This window comes from Culex quinquefasciatus, chromosome 1 (genome assembly GCF_015732765.1).
Source record: "Culex quinquefasciatus strain JHB chromosome 1, VPISU_Cqui_1.0_pri_paternal, whole genome shotgun sequence".
Classification (NCBI taxonomy): Eukaryota; Metazoa; Arthropoda; class Insecta; order Diptera; family Culicidae; genus Culex; species Culex quinquefasciatus.
In genome coordinates, this window is record NC_051861.1 from 97,218,317 (window position 1) to 97,234,118 (window position 15,802).

General features: G+C 38.4%; 2 protein-coding genes across 2 annotated transcripts in view; both read right to left on the reverse strand.

The window, feature by feature from the left end:
- LOC6047626 (alpha-2Db adrenergic receptor) overlaps nt 1–15,802 on the reverse strand; it is a 506,802-nt gene that overhangs the window by 397,380 nt on the left and 93,620 nt on the right. The window lies entirely within an intron of this gene.
- On the reverse strand, nt 3,084–6,742 carry LOC119765271 (protein ALP1-like). Its single transcript, XM_038248802.1, has 2 exons — nt 5,931–6,742; nt 3,084–5,859 (listed from the first exon to the last, which is right to left on the reverse strand). The coding sequence occupies exons 1-2, from the start codon at nt 6,308–6,310 to the stop codon at nt 4,947–4,949; spliced, it is 1,293 nt and encodes a 430-aa protein (XP_038104730.1). The 5' UTR covers nt 6,311–6,742; the 3' UTR covers nt 3,084–4,946.

Sequence of the window (15,802 nt, forward strand, 5' to 3'; positions counted from 1 at the left end):
GTCATAGGGAAGGCCCCCACAAAGTTTGAGCCATATCATAAAATACAAAAAATAAAAATGGTCGAAATCGACCGATTTCGTAGAGTGTTGCTCATCTAAAATGTTGAAGATCTGACAAGCCTATCAAAAGTTATGGTCACTTAAGTGTTTTTATACACTTTTTTGAGGCCGGATCATACAAATTTGGATGAAAAGTTTGTCCGGATCTATCATTTGAAATATTGAAGATCTGACAACGCTATCAAAAGTTATGAGCAATTGTGCTAAAACTTAATTGTGACAGATCCAAAAAGGGTGAACATTGCAAAAGATCCGGCTGAGGCAGTACTAAGCTTTATGGAATCGGTCTCGTTAGCCCAAGCTTTCTTCATGTTATGGCTTTTTATAGCAGAAACGTTAGAAACACTTTTATAGCATTTTGTTTGCATGTATTCAGGCGCATTTGAATACAAGCAGAAAAAGTTTTCAATTAGGATTAGGAGGAAGGCATCAATCACTTAGGTGGTTTGAAGTAACGTTTCTAAAATTAAATACGATTTTTTTTTAATTTTTTGATAAACCTCCGTAAAATCACGATGAGTTCGTTATTTTTTGTAATGTTTATGACAGTTTGCAAAATGTTTTTTTTTTTCATAATTCATGTAAGTGTCTAAGATTTTTTTTTTACTAATTTCGGTTCAATGGTTTTTTGGCTTTGATCGTTAGTGCAAATCAAAATGTAATGCAAAAGTTTGTAAATCTTAAAGTTAATTTCTTAAATTATTTATATGCCCCCTAGGAAAATCGAAGAACACATTGATTTTTTATAACTCCATGATGATTTCAAGCAAAACAATGCCAAAGGGCCGTTGTGGGTTTGTAAACAAAGAGTGTGTCCTGCTCACGCTAGAGGATGTCAAATGCTATTTTGCAAAAAAAAAATGGTAGGAATATTTGGTCCAAGTCAAACTTAACTTTATTAGGTTGTTCCAAAACAAAATTTTACATTAAAAAATTCAAAAATCAAAAGTATTATTCTTTGTTTTCAAAATACCTGCGGAAAAATTGGCGTATTAAAAAGCAATAATTATTTTCTTTTGTTATTTCTAGAAAATCCGTATTTCTCAAATTTAAAGACCATTGAAAATAGCATATTAATATTAGGTCTTTGCAAATATTTTTCAAAGTTTATGTGCCCCCCCCCCCCCGCTCCCTTCAAAATCGAATCGAAAAATCAGGGGGCAAAAAAATTCAAAAAACTTCAAAATTTTAAAGAAAATAGATGTCTAACCAACTGAAAACAATTAGAAATGCCCATGTACAGCAACGGCACGGTTCAATATGCAAATGGTCTTGGGTTCGAGTATCGGTACCGGTACTTTTTATTTTTAAATAGATGAACTTGTTTTAAAGATGAACCCATGAGTAAAGATTCTCGGTAATTTCGGGATTTATCCTCTCAGTCCGCACACAGTACCATTTTACTACCGAATCGTGCTCTTTATCCTCTCGTATGCCGATGTCCAGTTCAGGGTGTGGCACTACTATTAAGTAAAATGTTGAATGATTATTTAACAAATGATTTTAAAACGAGTTTCTTCTAAGCGGACATCCTCTCCTTTTTGAAGCCAGCACAAAACATCGTTTTTTCAGCAAAAAAAAGTTTTTAACCTCTATTTTGCTTAAAAAAAATATTTTATGTTGTTGTCTGAAATTAAAATATATTAAAGATTTTTTTTTAATCAGGCAAAACTAGAATATTCAGATTTTGTGTTTTATATTTCATTACATTCAATCCAAAGCCTTGCATATTGAGGTGTTTATTTTAAATTTGGTTTCTGTTTACAAAATTTCAAAATCAACTCATTCTCAATTTATTTTTCTAATTCAAATTCAATCGCTGCAAAAAAAAACTATTCCAGCGTAAAAATATGCACTATCTGGACACGTTTTGCATATTGTTTTCATTTGCACCAAAATCCATCGAGCACCTCCACCCAACCGTGTAAAAAAGTGACAACAATTGGATTATTCCACCCGGCCATTTTTTGATCGCTTCTGCTTTGCACCACAGATTTCTAACGCAACGGCGCGCAAAACATCAAAACCAGTTAAAAATAAAAAAAATCATGAAAAAAACTGCCTCCATCGGCAGTCATCGATTGTACGGCCATCGAGAAATTCGCGCAACTGCGTGCGTGCAATCCAGGCCAATATTCAGCTCCATTGAGCTGAGCATTTTGAGCGCGATGATCGCCTTAGTTTAGCACGCTTCACTAACGAGAGCCGATCCCCCTCTCTGTCCACCCCGGGACGGGGAAAATCCTTGTTCATATGAACGACTGAGCCGCCAAGTTCTCAGAACGATGGACGCACTGCCCAAGCCCCTCCGGAGGAAGTGACGGGTCGAGATTGGTTGGGGGGAAGGTTGTCCTAAATGAGTTTGTTGATTAAAAATCGAGCTAGTTAGAACTTGGATCAAATTTGGAGGCAAAAACTACCTTTAATTTTTTTTTTTTTTCATATTTTGCGGTAAACGAATTGATATTGCTAGTATTTATGAAATTGAAAATTTTTCAATAGTGCAGATAGAGAAAATTTAGTACACTGAATACATCCTTTTAAAGTACTAAAATAATATAACGTTAGAATGTAAAAATTCTGAGTACTCAAAATAAAGTAGAATTCCGAGAATTGGCATCAAGCATCCCTTTCCAATTTTAGTACACATTCATCAATATTCTTCTTGTATTAAAATTGTTTCAAAAAGTTGGACATTTTAGACAGTTTTCTTCAAGTAGTAATAATATCGTTTCATGTTTGGGACGAAATATATTTTGATTTCTTTGCAAAATATTTAGCAGCGAAGAAAATCATTAAAATTCGAGAACGAAAATCAAGAACAATTTAGACAGTCCTGCGATCAACTCATGCTCAAATCACCACAGAACGGCCTTTCGTCGTTTGTTAGTTCTTGTTTTTTTCTCTCTTATGCTACCATCGTGGCTACCTCACGTACAAGCGGCTAGTCCAGCAAACTATTGTACACGCTATTGTTCAGTTATTCCACATCGGTGAGCCGCCAAGGTGGAGGAGGAGGGAAAGTTAGTGTAGGGGGGGGGGGGGCGGTACATCATCTATTTAATAACTACGGTGCACTGTTGATGATGCATGAGCTCAACTGGCTGCCGGCCTAGCCTAGCTTCTGCTGGTTATGACGTACCATTCAGGCGATCGTTTTGTGTGTGTGTGTGTGTGATCCTGTTTGTGCGAACACATATCGACCGTCCAAAACGGTCAGATTTGGGCCTTGACAAACCATTGATGGCCTATCTACAATCACTTAACTTAGAAAATTTCACTTAGCTTAGGAATTTGAATCAATGGAAATGAATCTGAGTTTCTACAATGGCTAAGTTTGGATACACCGGTCTTGTACTAAAAACACAGCGGATGTACTAAATTTCAAAATATTTGAAAGTCTACGTAAAGTAGCACCGATCACAGCATGCCTTGTTATAAAAAAAACAAAGCTGTCAAGTGTTGTGCGTGAAAATGGCGAACTGGTCCAGGAATGATGTGGACAAATTGATTAATTTGGTGAGGCAGTATCCTTTGCTTTACGGCAAACACCTTCAGGGCTTTAGGAAACAATTGTCCAAAGCCAATATGTGGGTGGAAGTGGCCAACCAGCTGGGAAAAGATGGTAAGTAAATTTTTAAAATGATATCGATTTGCCTCATTTTTTTTTCTATTTTATCAACAGTGTGCCTCGTACAGAAAAAGTGGACGGCGATCCGGGAGAAGTACGTGCGCTGCTACCGCGGACAGGTTATCGCTTCCAGATCCGGCGCCGGTGCCTCGACGCAGCCGCAGTGGGAATATTTCAATGAGTTGCAATTCCTGGACGAGCACGTCAAACTGAGGAAGTAAGAAAAACGTTTTTTTGGTGAACTCAACCCTCGATTTTCCAACCTCCGAAGAATCGCTAATCTTGACGATTCACGACCAGTTTCAACCATAAAACATGTAGTAGAGATGTTTACTTTTTTCTGTTGTTTAAAATCTCCCTAATTTTCTCCTAAACGCGATGAAAATGCTTCAAAAATGCTACTTAGAATAAATCGAAAAGGAGATCAGTTCAGACGTAAAAAAATGTAGGTTAGATTTAACGCAGCTTCTTGCGTTGTTTACATTGTACACTCTTGAACGGTTCTACTGATTTTTAAATCAAATTGCAAATTTTCTTACACGTGAAATTAGTTTGTGAAGAAACGTGTAAAATGTACACAATTATTGAACAAAAATATTTTAACATAAACTAGAAATGCTGGATAGACGTATCAAAAACTTTTAACAGATAATTTTAAAGGATATAACAATATATTTTCTGGTTTTCAGGACGAGAGGCAATTTTGAGGAGCCCGATGTTGCGGAAGAGGAGGCGGTCGAGGAATTGGTCGAGGAGTCGGTCGAGGTCGTTCTTGGAGAAGAAGACGAAGGAGAAGAATACCTAGACCTCCAGGAATATACACAGGATACTCAAGATGCACCTGAGCTAGCCACTGAGCCAGCTCAATCTTTGTCCCACGATGTGCACGTGCCAAAAAGGAAGAGGAAGGCTGCAGAGCAAGCGGCCCTGAATGGCCAGCTGGGTTCAATAATGAGCAAAGTTGAGAACCAGTTGGACAACATAGGAAATCGCCATTCGAATCGTCACGCTTCTTTCGGTTCCCTTTTGGCAGACAGAATGAATCTGTTACCACTTGAAATCGCACGTGGACTGGAGGTGGAGTTTTTAGCGAAGGTGAATACGTTGCTGGACGAACTCTCCTAGGGGTTCGTCGTGTGATTACGTTACCACTCATTGAGTTGTACTTTTTTGTGATTTGTAAAGATTGAATACACAGACTGAATTGATAACTTCAAACATTTATTTAATAATTAAAATATTACCGAACAAGAAATTACAATGGGTTTTGCAGTAAGTATTCAGCAAGTATGTCGCGTATACGGTAAGCAGACTGACGGGAATTATTTCCGTTGCAAATTTGAGCCGCGTTAATGCTTGGCAAGGGCAATGTGCTTTCTCTCCAAGCGCCAGGAATGAATCCCGACGCGCCTTCACGGTCAACAAAGTTCGGTGGACAGTAGGCTGGACTGTGTTTTTTCATAAAGTTGTGAAGAATTACGCACGCTAGCACAACATATTCCGCAGAATCCGGTTCCATAAATAAAACGTTTAAAAGTATCCTCCAGCGAGCGACGAGAATCCCGAAGGCATTTTCGATGACCCGCCGCGCTCGGGACAAACGGTAATTAAAGCGATCTTTGGCCGGCGGAAGGTTCTTTCCAGGATAGGGTCTCATTAGATTATCCTTAAGGGGGAAGGCGGCGTCTCCAACGATGAAGTGCGGCACTACAGTAGCAGAATTTGGAAGCGGCTTGTCAGCAGGGAGATTCAGCTGGTTTGTCAGCAATTTAAGACCAAAAGCCGAATTGGCAAATACGCTGCCATCACTGTTGCCGCCGTACGCTCCTACATCCACCGCCACAAAATTGTAGTCGGCATCACACATCGCCATGAGATTGATTGAATGAAACTTTTTGTAATTAAAATACTGCGAGCCGGCATTTCTGGGACACTGGATGGCCACGTGCTTGCCATCTACAGCTGCACAACAGTTTGGAAGGTTCCACCTCTCGAAAAATTGTTCACTGAAAAGCCGCCACTCTTGTTCTCCTGGGATGGGCATAAACTCGGCTGAAAGTTCCGACCACAACACCTTAGTCACCTCACGCACTATTCGGTGGACAGTGGATTCTCCAAGCCGATAAGTTCTTGATAGCGTGTAGATTGAATCCCCGTGTGCCAAGTAGCTGGAAATATACCATATTACACCGGAAAATTAATCAAATTGTGTAATTCAGTTTAAAAAACTTATACTGACTGCAGGGTGAGAAACAAGCGACATGCCGGTTCGATTGACTTCCGCTGGGAATACTTCTTCAACTTGTCCTCAACTTTGGCCAGCAGCAGGTCGAAAGTGTTTAACTCCATCCGGATTGTTTTTTCAAAATACTCCGGGTCCCGCTGGCGGAGAATCTGGTACTGCTGATCAAATAGACCAGCTTCTCCCCGTGACTGATTCGCAGGTCGAACCCACCAGCGCCTCGTTCGCGACGGTCGGAAAATCTGGCCAGCGGCCACAGCGGCAGCGACAGCGGCGGAAAGGAGCACTAAAACGGTTTCTAATTCCGAGTCCATTTTGAAGTTTGAATATTGATAATTGATAAACAAACTAAAGCATAGCAACGCATAACAACGCATAGCAACAGAATAAACAAACGTAGACTTTCTGTGTTCATTGTGGATAACCTAAGTAATGTACGTAGTCAAGTACTAAACTTTCAAATTTACGTATACTTAGATTTTCTAAGTTAAGTGATTGTAGATAGGCCATGAACCAATGAACGGTTTTTAGTACATTAATTCTCCACAAGTCTCCACAACCAAATAGCTCTTAACATTAACAAGAAACTTTCTAAAACTGATAGGTTTAGTACTGGAAAAAATTTAACAATTTTAAGAGCAATTTGGTGGTGGAGACTTGTGGAGAGTCTATGTACTAACTTCTAAGACAATCTTAACAACTCGTTACAGGTCTCAAAAAAAAAAAAAAAACAATTTTGTTATACAGTCGACTCTCTGGTTGTCAATATCCAAGGGACCGTCGAGGAAGAGAATCATCAGTTTACAGAACGATGCAAAATGAAGACTCGATTGAAAATATTTTTTTCTTGATACCCAGCTATGGGAGAGAATCATGACAACGTCGATCAAACAAAAACAAACTAATGTCAAACACCCTTCAAAGCTTCGTTTCGCCAAGAAAAATGTCTATGCAAGCCATGAGAAAGTGAAATTGTTGACAACCGGAAGAGATTTTTAAAGCAAACAGAATCCAAGGGACTGTCGAGGAAGAGATCCTTCAAGCAAGGGAAAATATCGAGGAATGAAGAGAATTGGAGTATGGAGATTGAAGGGACTGAAGAATTCATCGATAGATGGAGAATTATTGATATCGAGAAGATCGACAACCAGAGAGTCGACTGTAGTCAATTCACGTAACCTCATCAACATCTCAATGTATTTCAATCTTTAAACTTCTCTTCAAAGCATCATAACTTGGGGAGACTAAACTCTCCACATCCAAACAAATTTTAGTATCCTTAAGTGAGAAACCTAGCAAACATGACCACAATAAATTCACAATCCTGAAGTGATGTCTATTTTTTCATATTTTTTAAATTCAATTTTCTAAATTGTGAAAACTTGTCAAAATTTGGATAGTTGTCACAATTTCAAACACTCTAAAAACTTTAAAATTTGCTTCAAATTTTAAACTTTCTACAACTTAAAAAATCTCTACAAGTTTAAATCCCTCAACACCTCAAACTCTCCACAACTTGGGAACACCATGGTCTTGTACACAATCTAAGCTCTACCTAAAAACACTGTACAATTTTAAAACGCTCCCAAATTTGATGGTTCTCTACAAATTTAAACTCTCCAAACTATTGTAACCTTCTTAAAAGTTGTTTTTTTTTTGTTAGGAGAGTTGTTCAAGCTTTCGAGTCAACTTGCGTTCAAGCTGTGGAGAGTTTTTCCGGTTCTAGGGAGTTTTTAATCTAATTGATTTTTTCTCAAATTTACTTCAAAATTTTACACCGTCAAGCCTTGCTTATTGAATAATTGGACAAATGGAGTCAGTTTTAAAATTTAAAATTCTCCAAAACTTTTGAAGAATTTCAATTATTGGCGAGTCGAAACAATATAGATACTGTGGCAACTTGTCCACTTTTTTGATTTGCATGCTTGGAGAGTTGTCATATCATTGCGAGTTTTTAGATAAAGCAAAATCCTAATCTTTTAGAATGACTCTGATGAAACTTCTCAAATTCAAAAACTCTCCACAAGTAATCGAACTTGAACAACTTTCCTTGGAGAACAAACGATTAGGAAAGTTGTTCAAATTACAGAGTCCAGTTGTGGTCGAGTTGTGGAGAGTTGTTACGATTCTAGCGAGCTGTCAACTTGTGGAGAGTTTTTCGGATTTGAGAAGTTTTATCAAAGTCACTCTAAAAGATAACGAAATTCTTTTATTTGAAAACTCGCGATAATTTGACAACCCTCCAAGAAGTCTATAGTAACTATGGCAACTTGACCTCCTGCTTCATGAGCAAGCGTGGAGAGATAGTTTAAGCTAAACCACATGGCTTGAAAGTTCTGCACAACATGATAATAATTTAAAACTTTTAAAACTTTTCACAAATTGACAACGCCATTTTTGTTGACTACTCTTAAGTCTCCACAACTGAAAAACTTTGACAGTGAGTTAGGTTGCAGTCATGCTGTGGAGAGTTGTTTCGGTTCATGGGAGTTGTCAGCTTGTGGAGAGTTTTCACGTTTGGAAAATTTTATTAAGTTTACGAAACCGTTAAATTTGATTTTTTGTTTTGGAGTGGCTCTAACTAGTTAGGTAACAACTAGGTACCTCACAGTTTTATAACTCTCCACATTTTGACAGCGTGACAGCGTTTACCATTCCGCTCTATATTTGTGACAGAGATGTTCACGTTCTACGGAGTTGTCAATTTGTGTAGAGTTTTCGAGTATTAAAAGTGTTATCAAGTTTACGAAACTGTTTGAATTGAACCTTCAATTTTTGAAGTGTCTCTTAAACTAGTTCAAACTACACAATTCTTAAACTCTACACAGCTTGGCAACGCTCCGTAACGTCAAGCTGAACGAAGTCTTCAAATTGTAAATCCTTCAACAAATTTGTCTTGCTGTTAAGGCTTACCTAGTGGGTGTGAGGAGTAGTCAGCCTGTTGAGTGTTATCAAGAAGTGGAGAGTTATCAGGTTGAAGTGTGCTATCAAGTTGTGATTTGTTTGACTTGCTTAAAGCTGTCAACGGTCAACTTGTGTAGACTTGGGAATCACTAGGAGTGTAATGGATTCCTTCAAATATTTTTAAGTAGAATTCAGGAGACAGCTGCCGTGGAAACTAACAAAATGTGAGTTTCCCAGTTTGAAGAAATGTCTAGTGGTGGAGGGTTAAAAAATTGTGAAGAGTTGTCAAGTCAATATGAGTTTATTAGACAACGTACAATTGACGACCAACCAACCAAAGATTACCACGAAACGTGAAAGTTACGAAAACGAATTAGCATATTGTGTAGAGTTCATTCCTAGGGAAGTGTTGTCATGTTTTAAAATAAGACAAATTTGGGACAGGAAAGACATGTTTTGAGAAGTCAGAAAAACAGTGACTTCACGCCAGAACCACTTTTCCTGGACCCCTCGTGCCAAGGGGCGCAGCGCTCGGATGCTGCGGATGCCGAACGAAGGTCCAATCGAGTGTGCATTTTGCTCGCGTTTTTTAATTGCTTGTGAATATTATTCATGGCGAAACAATGGCTGCTGCTACTGCCGCGGCTGCTAAACTGAACGGAAAACTGACGAAGTGAACTGGGAAAGAGTGCTGGCTGCAAAACGCAAAATAAAAAAAAAACTGCAAACGATGCCAGCTAGTATTGCGGGGGTTGTGGGGTGGGGGAGGGGGGGTTGGTTGAACGTTCTAGCGAGAATCGGTTGAATTTCGCTGAAAGCTTGTCCCTGTAGCTTGTCGACTTGGAGAGTTTTACTTTTTTTTATTTTTGACGTTGAACGATGATTGGAGATATTCAGTTTTTTTTAAAGATTATTTAATTATTGAACAAAAAAGAAATTTTAATGTTATGTTTTAAATGATTTCAAGTTAAACGTTCATTTCCATTCTTATCTAGAGTCTCAAAAAAAAGTACTCAAACACGCGAACTAACTTAATAAGCACGCCGATAAGTTTGGTGGCACGAGCCGACCACAGATTATGATAAATTGTGGTGACACGCGCGAACCTGCCACCTGTTAATCTTTCCACTTGTTTCTTTTTTCCTTTTTTCGAAGTGTGAATCAGAGGAGTGATGAAGTGCTTTCAAGTTTTTAATTTTCGTACCTGGGATTTGGAAACTGTTTATCAGAAATTAGCTTTCGCAGAAAAATTTAAAGATTGTTTTAAAAAAGAATTTTATACAAAAAGAAATAAAAAAAAAACAAACAAATAATAGAGGATTATAATCATCATTCCAAGAATCAAAAACAAATCCACAAAAACAGCGCCTTCAACAAAATGTTTTGAAAAAGTCATTGAACGCAGAATAGGTCATTTTCCATTCTGGGAAGATCAGCTCGACTGGGGTTTTCCAGGGGCGTTTGTGTTTTCGTGGAAGGCATCAACCTTTAAGGAAAAAATGCCTTTTCTAGGAAGAAATCGGGGCTAGCGCTTATGGTGAACGAACAATTCTACTCATGATAAACATAATTTAATGGAGATTTAAGAAAGCATTGCAAGTTTTCCAAGCATATTTCAGCAATTCCCCACGAAAACAGCACGTTCTCCAATCGGGCTCAATTTTTTTCTGGAGGTTCCTTGGCCGAAATAATTAGACCCGTATTTTTTTTTGTTTGGCCATTTGGGTGACCTACGCCGTGTTAGGGTGGTCCGAAAAAAGGCAATTTTCGTCGATTTTCGCAAAAACCACTTTAAAAAAATCATATCTCCGCGCCATATCATCCAATTATTAGCTGTGTTAGACGCAAAATAAAGGTGATTAGTTTGGCTATTTGGGAAAAATAGTAAGAAGTTTCAAAAATCTACCAAAACATTTGAAATGGTCGTATGAAAACTTGAAATGCTGTTTTAAAGGTCTCGGGACCAAAGAGCTTATGTCTGAAAATATTTTTACCTGATTCCTCGACAAATTTTACATAACATATCCAAAAAAAGGTGATGTTAGGTTTTCGATACTCTGAGATACGATTTGTTGAAAATAAAAAGTGGGTTTTTCGACACGCCACGCGCAAGAATGGGAAAATGACGAAAACGGGAAAAAATCGTCTTTTTTCACTAAAACAGCGATAACTTCAAAATTTCAGCGGTGACCATGTTGTTGGTATCAAAAATTTTGTAATTTAAATACGCAACTTTTGGTACCCTAACATGTATATGTGTTGCAGTTGAGTCTTTTTACCGGACGGACGCGTTTTTTAATTCGCTCTACACTTTATTTTTATTTACCTTCACTGACCCAGTCCACAAACGTAAACGTAAACATATTTATTTTTTTTTGTCGCGCGTCGCGTGTGCACTTATTAACAAACGTAAGCAAAATGCAGTGCTATGTGCCGACGTGCTCTTCACCCTTCGACCAACAATACCTCTGGAACTGTACGGGCATTTGTAATCGAAAATTTCACGCAGCCTGTATTGGGGTCAAGCGTGGCTCCGAAGACGACTTGCAACTACATGTACTTCCTATATGCAGCCTTTGTCGAAATAACCTACATATGGAAATCGACATTAGAAAAATAATGCAGCATCATTTAGAAGGCAGTCATATGATCTTGACTCACATCAAGACCAATGACAAGACAAACCAAGAAGCCCTTAATGAACTGCATAATAAAATCATAGGCCTGCAGGAAGAAATTAAGAAATCTGCAGAAATCGCAAGTCGAATACTTTCGGCAGTATTAACACAGGCACCGGCAATGGACTTCCCTTAAACGAAGTCAGAAAAGCATTTGAAGACACCACCTCGGACCAGAATCAAAACTCGCTGAATCATTCTGCCGTATCCAGGAAATTACGTCATCCCACCGGGATGACATAATTAAAACAATTGCCTCAGCAGAAAAATGCCCCTCGGACATAATTTTAGCAGTCCACGATGAAGTGAGGGCCTCACTTCATCCATCAATAAACTGCAAGACAATGAAATTGAAGTCCGGCAAAAATCACTGGCAGAAGAATTAAACGAACAAACCGTACTGGAAATCGAATCTGGCTGGCGACTTATCGGCAGCAAAAAAATTTGGAAGCCAGACTGGACCGACTTCGACGCCAGGCAGCGGACTCGCCGTCTTCAGGAAAAGGAAGCCGAAAAAGCGCGTCGCCGCAACCGAAAACATCGTCAACAAATTCAGCACCAGCAACAACAACAATCACAACAACATCATCAGCAACGCCGGCAACAGCAACACCTGCAGCAACAACAATCACATCAACATCTTCGTCGGCAACAGCACCAGACCAACTGCAACTCTGACGCAGGCCGAAACCCAAGTACGCCACATTTTAACTTAAAGGACAATCAACTCGACCAGGACAATGCAAGTAGCAGCAACTTTTCACTCATTCGTCAACCAAATTGTCCGACAAGGAACTTCTAGACCAGGCAAGGGTCGAATTTTCTGGCCAACCTCCAACTACATCGAATTCAACTTCATCAACTTCCGAAAAGGGAAACCATCAACCCCTACCGGAAGGAAAAAACGCCAATCGTCCCACCTCTAAACGCCACCACGCCGCAGCCAGCAAAAACGTCATCACAAACTCCTGAAGTAACAGACAGTATGTTCTGTCTGGACCCAATGAAGCCGCCCATAGTACGCCTAACTGAACAGTCTGCAGTCGGCGATGGCCGTTTCCTGCTGGCCAGACTCCGCGAAATTAAAGTCTATGACAATCTCAGACTATACTTGGCGTATCTGAAGGACCAAAAACCGGACGTCTGCATAGACGGACTAACACTAACCAGCATGCATGTCTTTTTTGCATCCAATGGCCTGCCTACTGAACCTGAACATCTTATGAACATCTTCATGGAATACAACTCAACAATTGGAATTTCACCTAAGCAAACCCTCACCGACCTGAAACCTACAGGAAATATGTAACAACTAGAAGACTTCAATACCTGCAGCATTCGCGCGAAGCCGCCAACAAATTTTACCTGCCGACTACATCGTCGAATTTTTACAAGCATTGACGCCTTCTAACACGGAAGAAGAAATGACACCCTCGCAAGAGGCAGTAAGTACTATTAATAATTTAAGTATGTCTCCAAAAATTTCTTCAACGGAACAACAGAATGCGAATGAAATTCTAATTTATTGTCAGAATTTCAATCGCATGAAAAGCCCAGGCAAAATGAAGGAAATTTCTTTAAACATTCTCTCACATTCTTTCGACATTATTCTTGGAACTGAAACTAACTGGGACGAAAGCGTCCACCCTGAAGAAATTTTTGGAAACAATTATTTTGTATTCCTAGGCAATAGAAATTTAAATCTCAGTCAGAAAAAGTCAGGAGGCGGCGTCCTCTTAGCCATAAATGCCAGACTTAATCCAAAAGAAATTGTAACTGAAAAACATTTTCAATTTGAACAAGTCTGGGCCAAAGCCACTATTGCAGGCCAAGTACACATTTTTGCATCAGTATACTTTCCGCCGGACCATGCAAATAAACAGTCGTATGAACTATTCTTTAAAACAGTAGAAATCATAACATCAAAATGGAACCGGAAGTAAAACTTCACATTTATGGCGACTTTAATCAAAGCAAAGTCGAATTTATATCTGACCAAGAAAATGAAGCAATTCTTCTCCCAGTCATTGGGGAAAATGAAACTTTGCATTTTCTCTTTGACAATATTGCAAATTATGGACTTTTCCAAATCAATCATGTAAAAAACCAAAGAAATTCATTTTTAGACCTTTTATTCACTAACTGTATTGAAGACTTTTATGTACAAGAATCTGTAACCCCCCTTTGGAAGAATGAAGTCTTCCATACAGCCATTGAATATTCTATTTATGTCCATAAAAACACTTTGCCCATTGACTGGGAATATGAAGAAGTCCTGGAATACAATAAAACAAACTTTGTAGAAGCCAAACGTAAACTACTTGCAATTGACTGGCAAAATTTATTTAATAATGAAGGAAATGTCGACGAATTAGTAGGAAAATTCTATACGGAAATTAACACTATAACATCTGAAACCGTACCTACTAGAAGAAGACGACGTAATAACACAGGCAATAAATACCCAGTGTGGTTCACTCCACAACTAAGAAATTTAAAAATAGAAAACAAAAAGCCTACAAACTATACAGAAACAATACAAATGACACAAATCTTCTGAATTATCTGAATATTTCCGACCATTTTTTCGGCACTCAATTCTGCCAACGAAGAATATAATAGTAAAGTCGAATCTGAAGTCAAATCATGCCCGAAAAATTTCTTTAATTACGTAAAATCCAAATCCAAAAGTAGTAACTTCCCATCGCAAATGCAACTGGACGAAAATGTAGGCAGTAACTCAAAAGAAATTTGCAATCTTTTTCAAAATTTTTCAAAGAAGTATACACCTCATTTTCCGAAGAAGACCGCGACCGCGACTACTTTTCATATATACCGGAATTTCCAAATGACGTCTCAGTCAATTCTTTGTCAGAAACGGAAGTACGCCAGGCATTGAAGGACTTAGACTCATCAAAAGGACCAGGACCCGACGGAATAGCACCTGCATTCCTAAAGAACCTTGCAGAAGAATTGACATATCCACTGCATCATCTTTTCAACATGTCAATAAATACAGGAAAATTCCCACAAACATGGAAAAAGTCTTTTTTGGTGCCTATTTTCAAGTCAGGCCCAAAATCAGACATACGTAATTATCGCGGAATTGCCCTTTGTCTTGCATTCCAAAACTTTTCGAATCTATTATAAATGAAAAATCTTTCAGCAAGTAAAAACCGCATCACATGTAAACAGAACGGCTTTTTTAAAGGCCGCTCTACTAGCACCAACCTTTAGAATTTGTAAATTTTACACTGAATGCAATGCATAATCGCAATTTCGTAGAAGCAATTTACACAGACTTTAGTAAGGCATTTGACAGAATCGACATACCATTATTAATCTTCAAACTGCAGAAAATTGGAATTCAACCGAATCTTTTGGAATGGCTTAAGTCATATTTGACTAAGCGCGAACAAATTGTTCGCTTCCAAAATGTACTATCGGAATCAATTCACGTCACCTCTGGGGTTCCGCAAGGATCCCATCTAGGACCTCTTCTTTTCATCTTGTATGTAAACGACATTTCCTTCATTCTTAAAAAAATTAACGTACTTGTATATGCAGACGACATGAAATTGTATATGGAAATAGGAAATGCCAATGACAGTCATGTATTCCAAAACGAAATTAATCTTTTCTACACATGGTGTAGTAAAAGCCTACTCCAATTGAATGTAAAGAAATGTAATTCCATTGCCTTCAGCAGAAAACATGAAACACCAAACATAACAGTATTATTAGGAAACCAACCAGTAGAAAAATGCAAAGTAGTACGTGATCTAGGTGTCATCCTAGACTCACAACTAACTTTTGTAGAACACTATAACACAATAATAAACAAGGCAAAAGTACATTAGGCTTTATAAAGCGCTTTGCATTCAACTTCCAGGACCCGTATACTATTAAATTACTCTATATAACGTATGTCAGGCCACTCTTGGAATACTGTAGTATCGTCTGGAATCCATACTATGCCGTACACCAAGCACGTATTGAATCTGTCCAAAAACAATTCTTACTGTACGCACTACGTAAACTTAACTGGACTGCATTTCCTCTCCCATCGTATGAAGCACGCTGCATGCTCATAAACATACAATCATTACAAGAACGTCGTAAATTTGCCATGCTCTCTTTCATCAACGACATTATTTCTCAACGCATACAGTCAGCAGCATTATTTTCAGTAATACGCAATAGTATTCATGAACCAAGCCGTACTCTTAGAAATTCACCACTTTTTAGAATAACTGCATACACGACAAATTATTTAAAAAATTCGCC

Coding starts and splice junctions, on each gene's coding strand:
- LOC119765271 (XM_038248802.1), bottom strand. CDS start 6,310: ATGCGTTGTTATGCGTTGCTATGCTTTAGTTTGTTTATCAATTATCAA. Junction 5,860..5,930: donor CGCTTGTTTCTCACCCTGCA/GTCAGTATAAGT, acceptor GTATATTTCCAG/CTACTTGGCACACGGGGATT.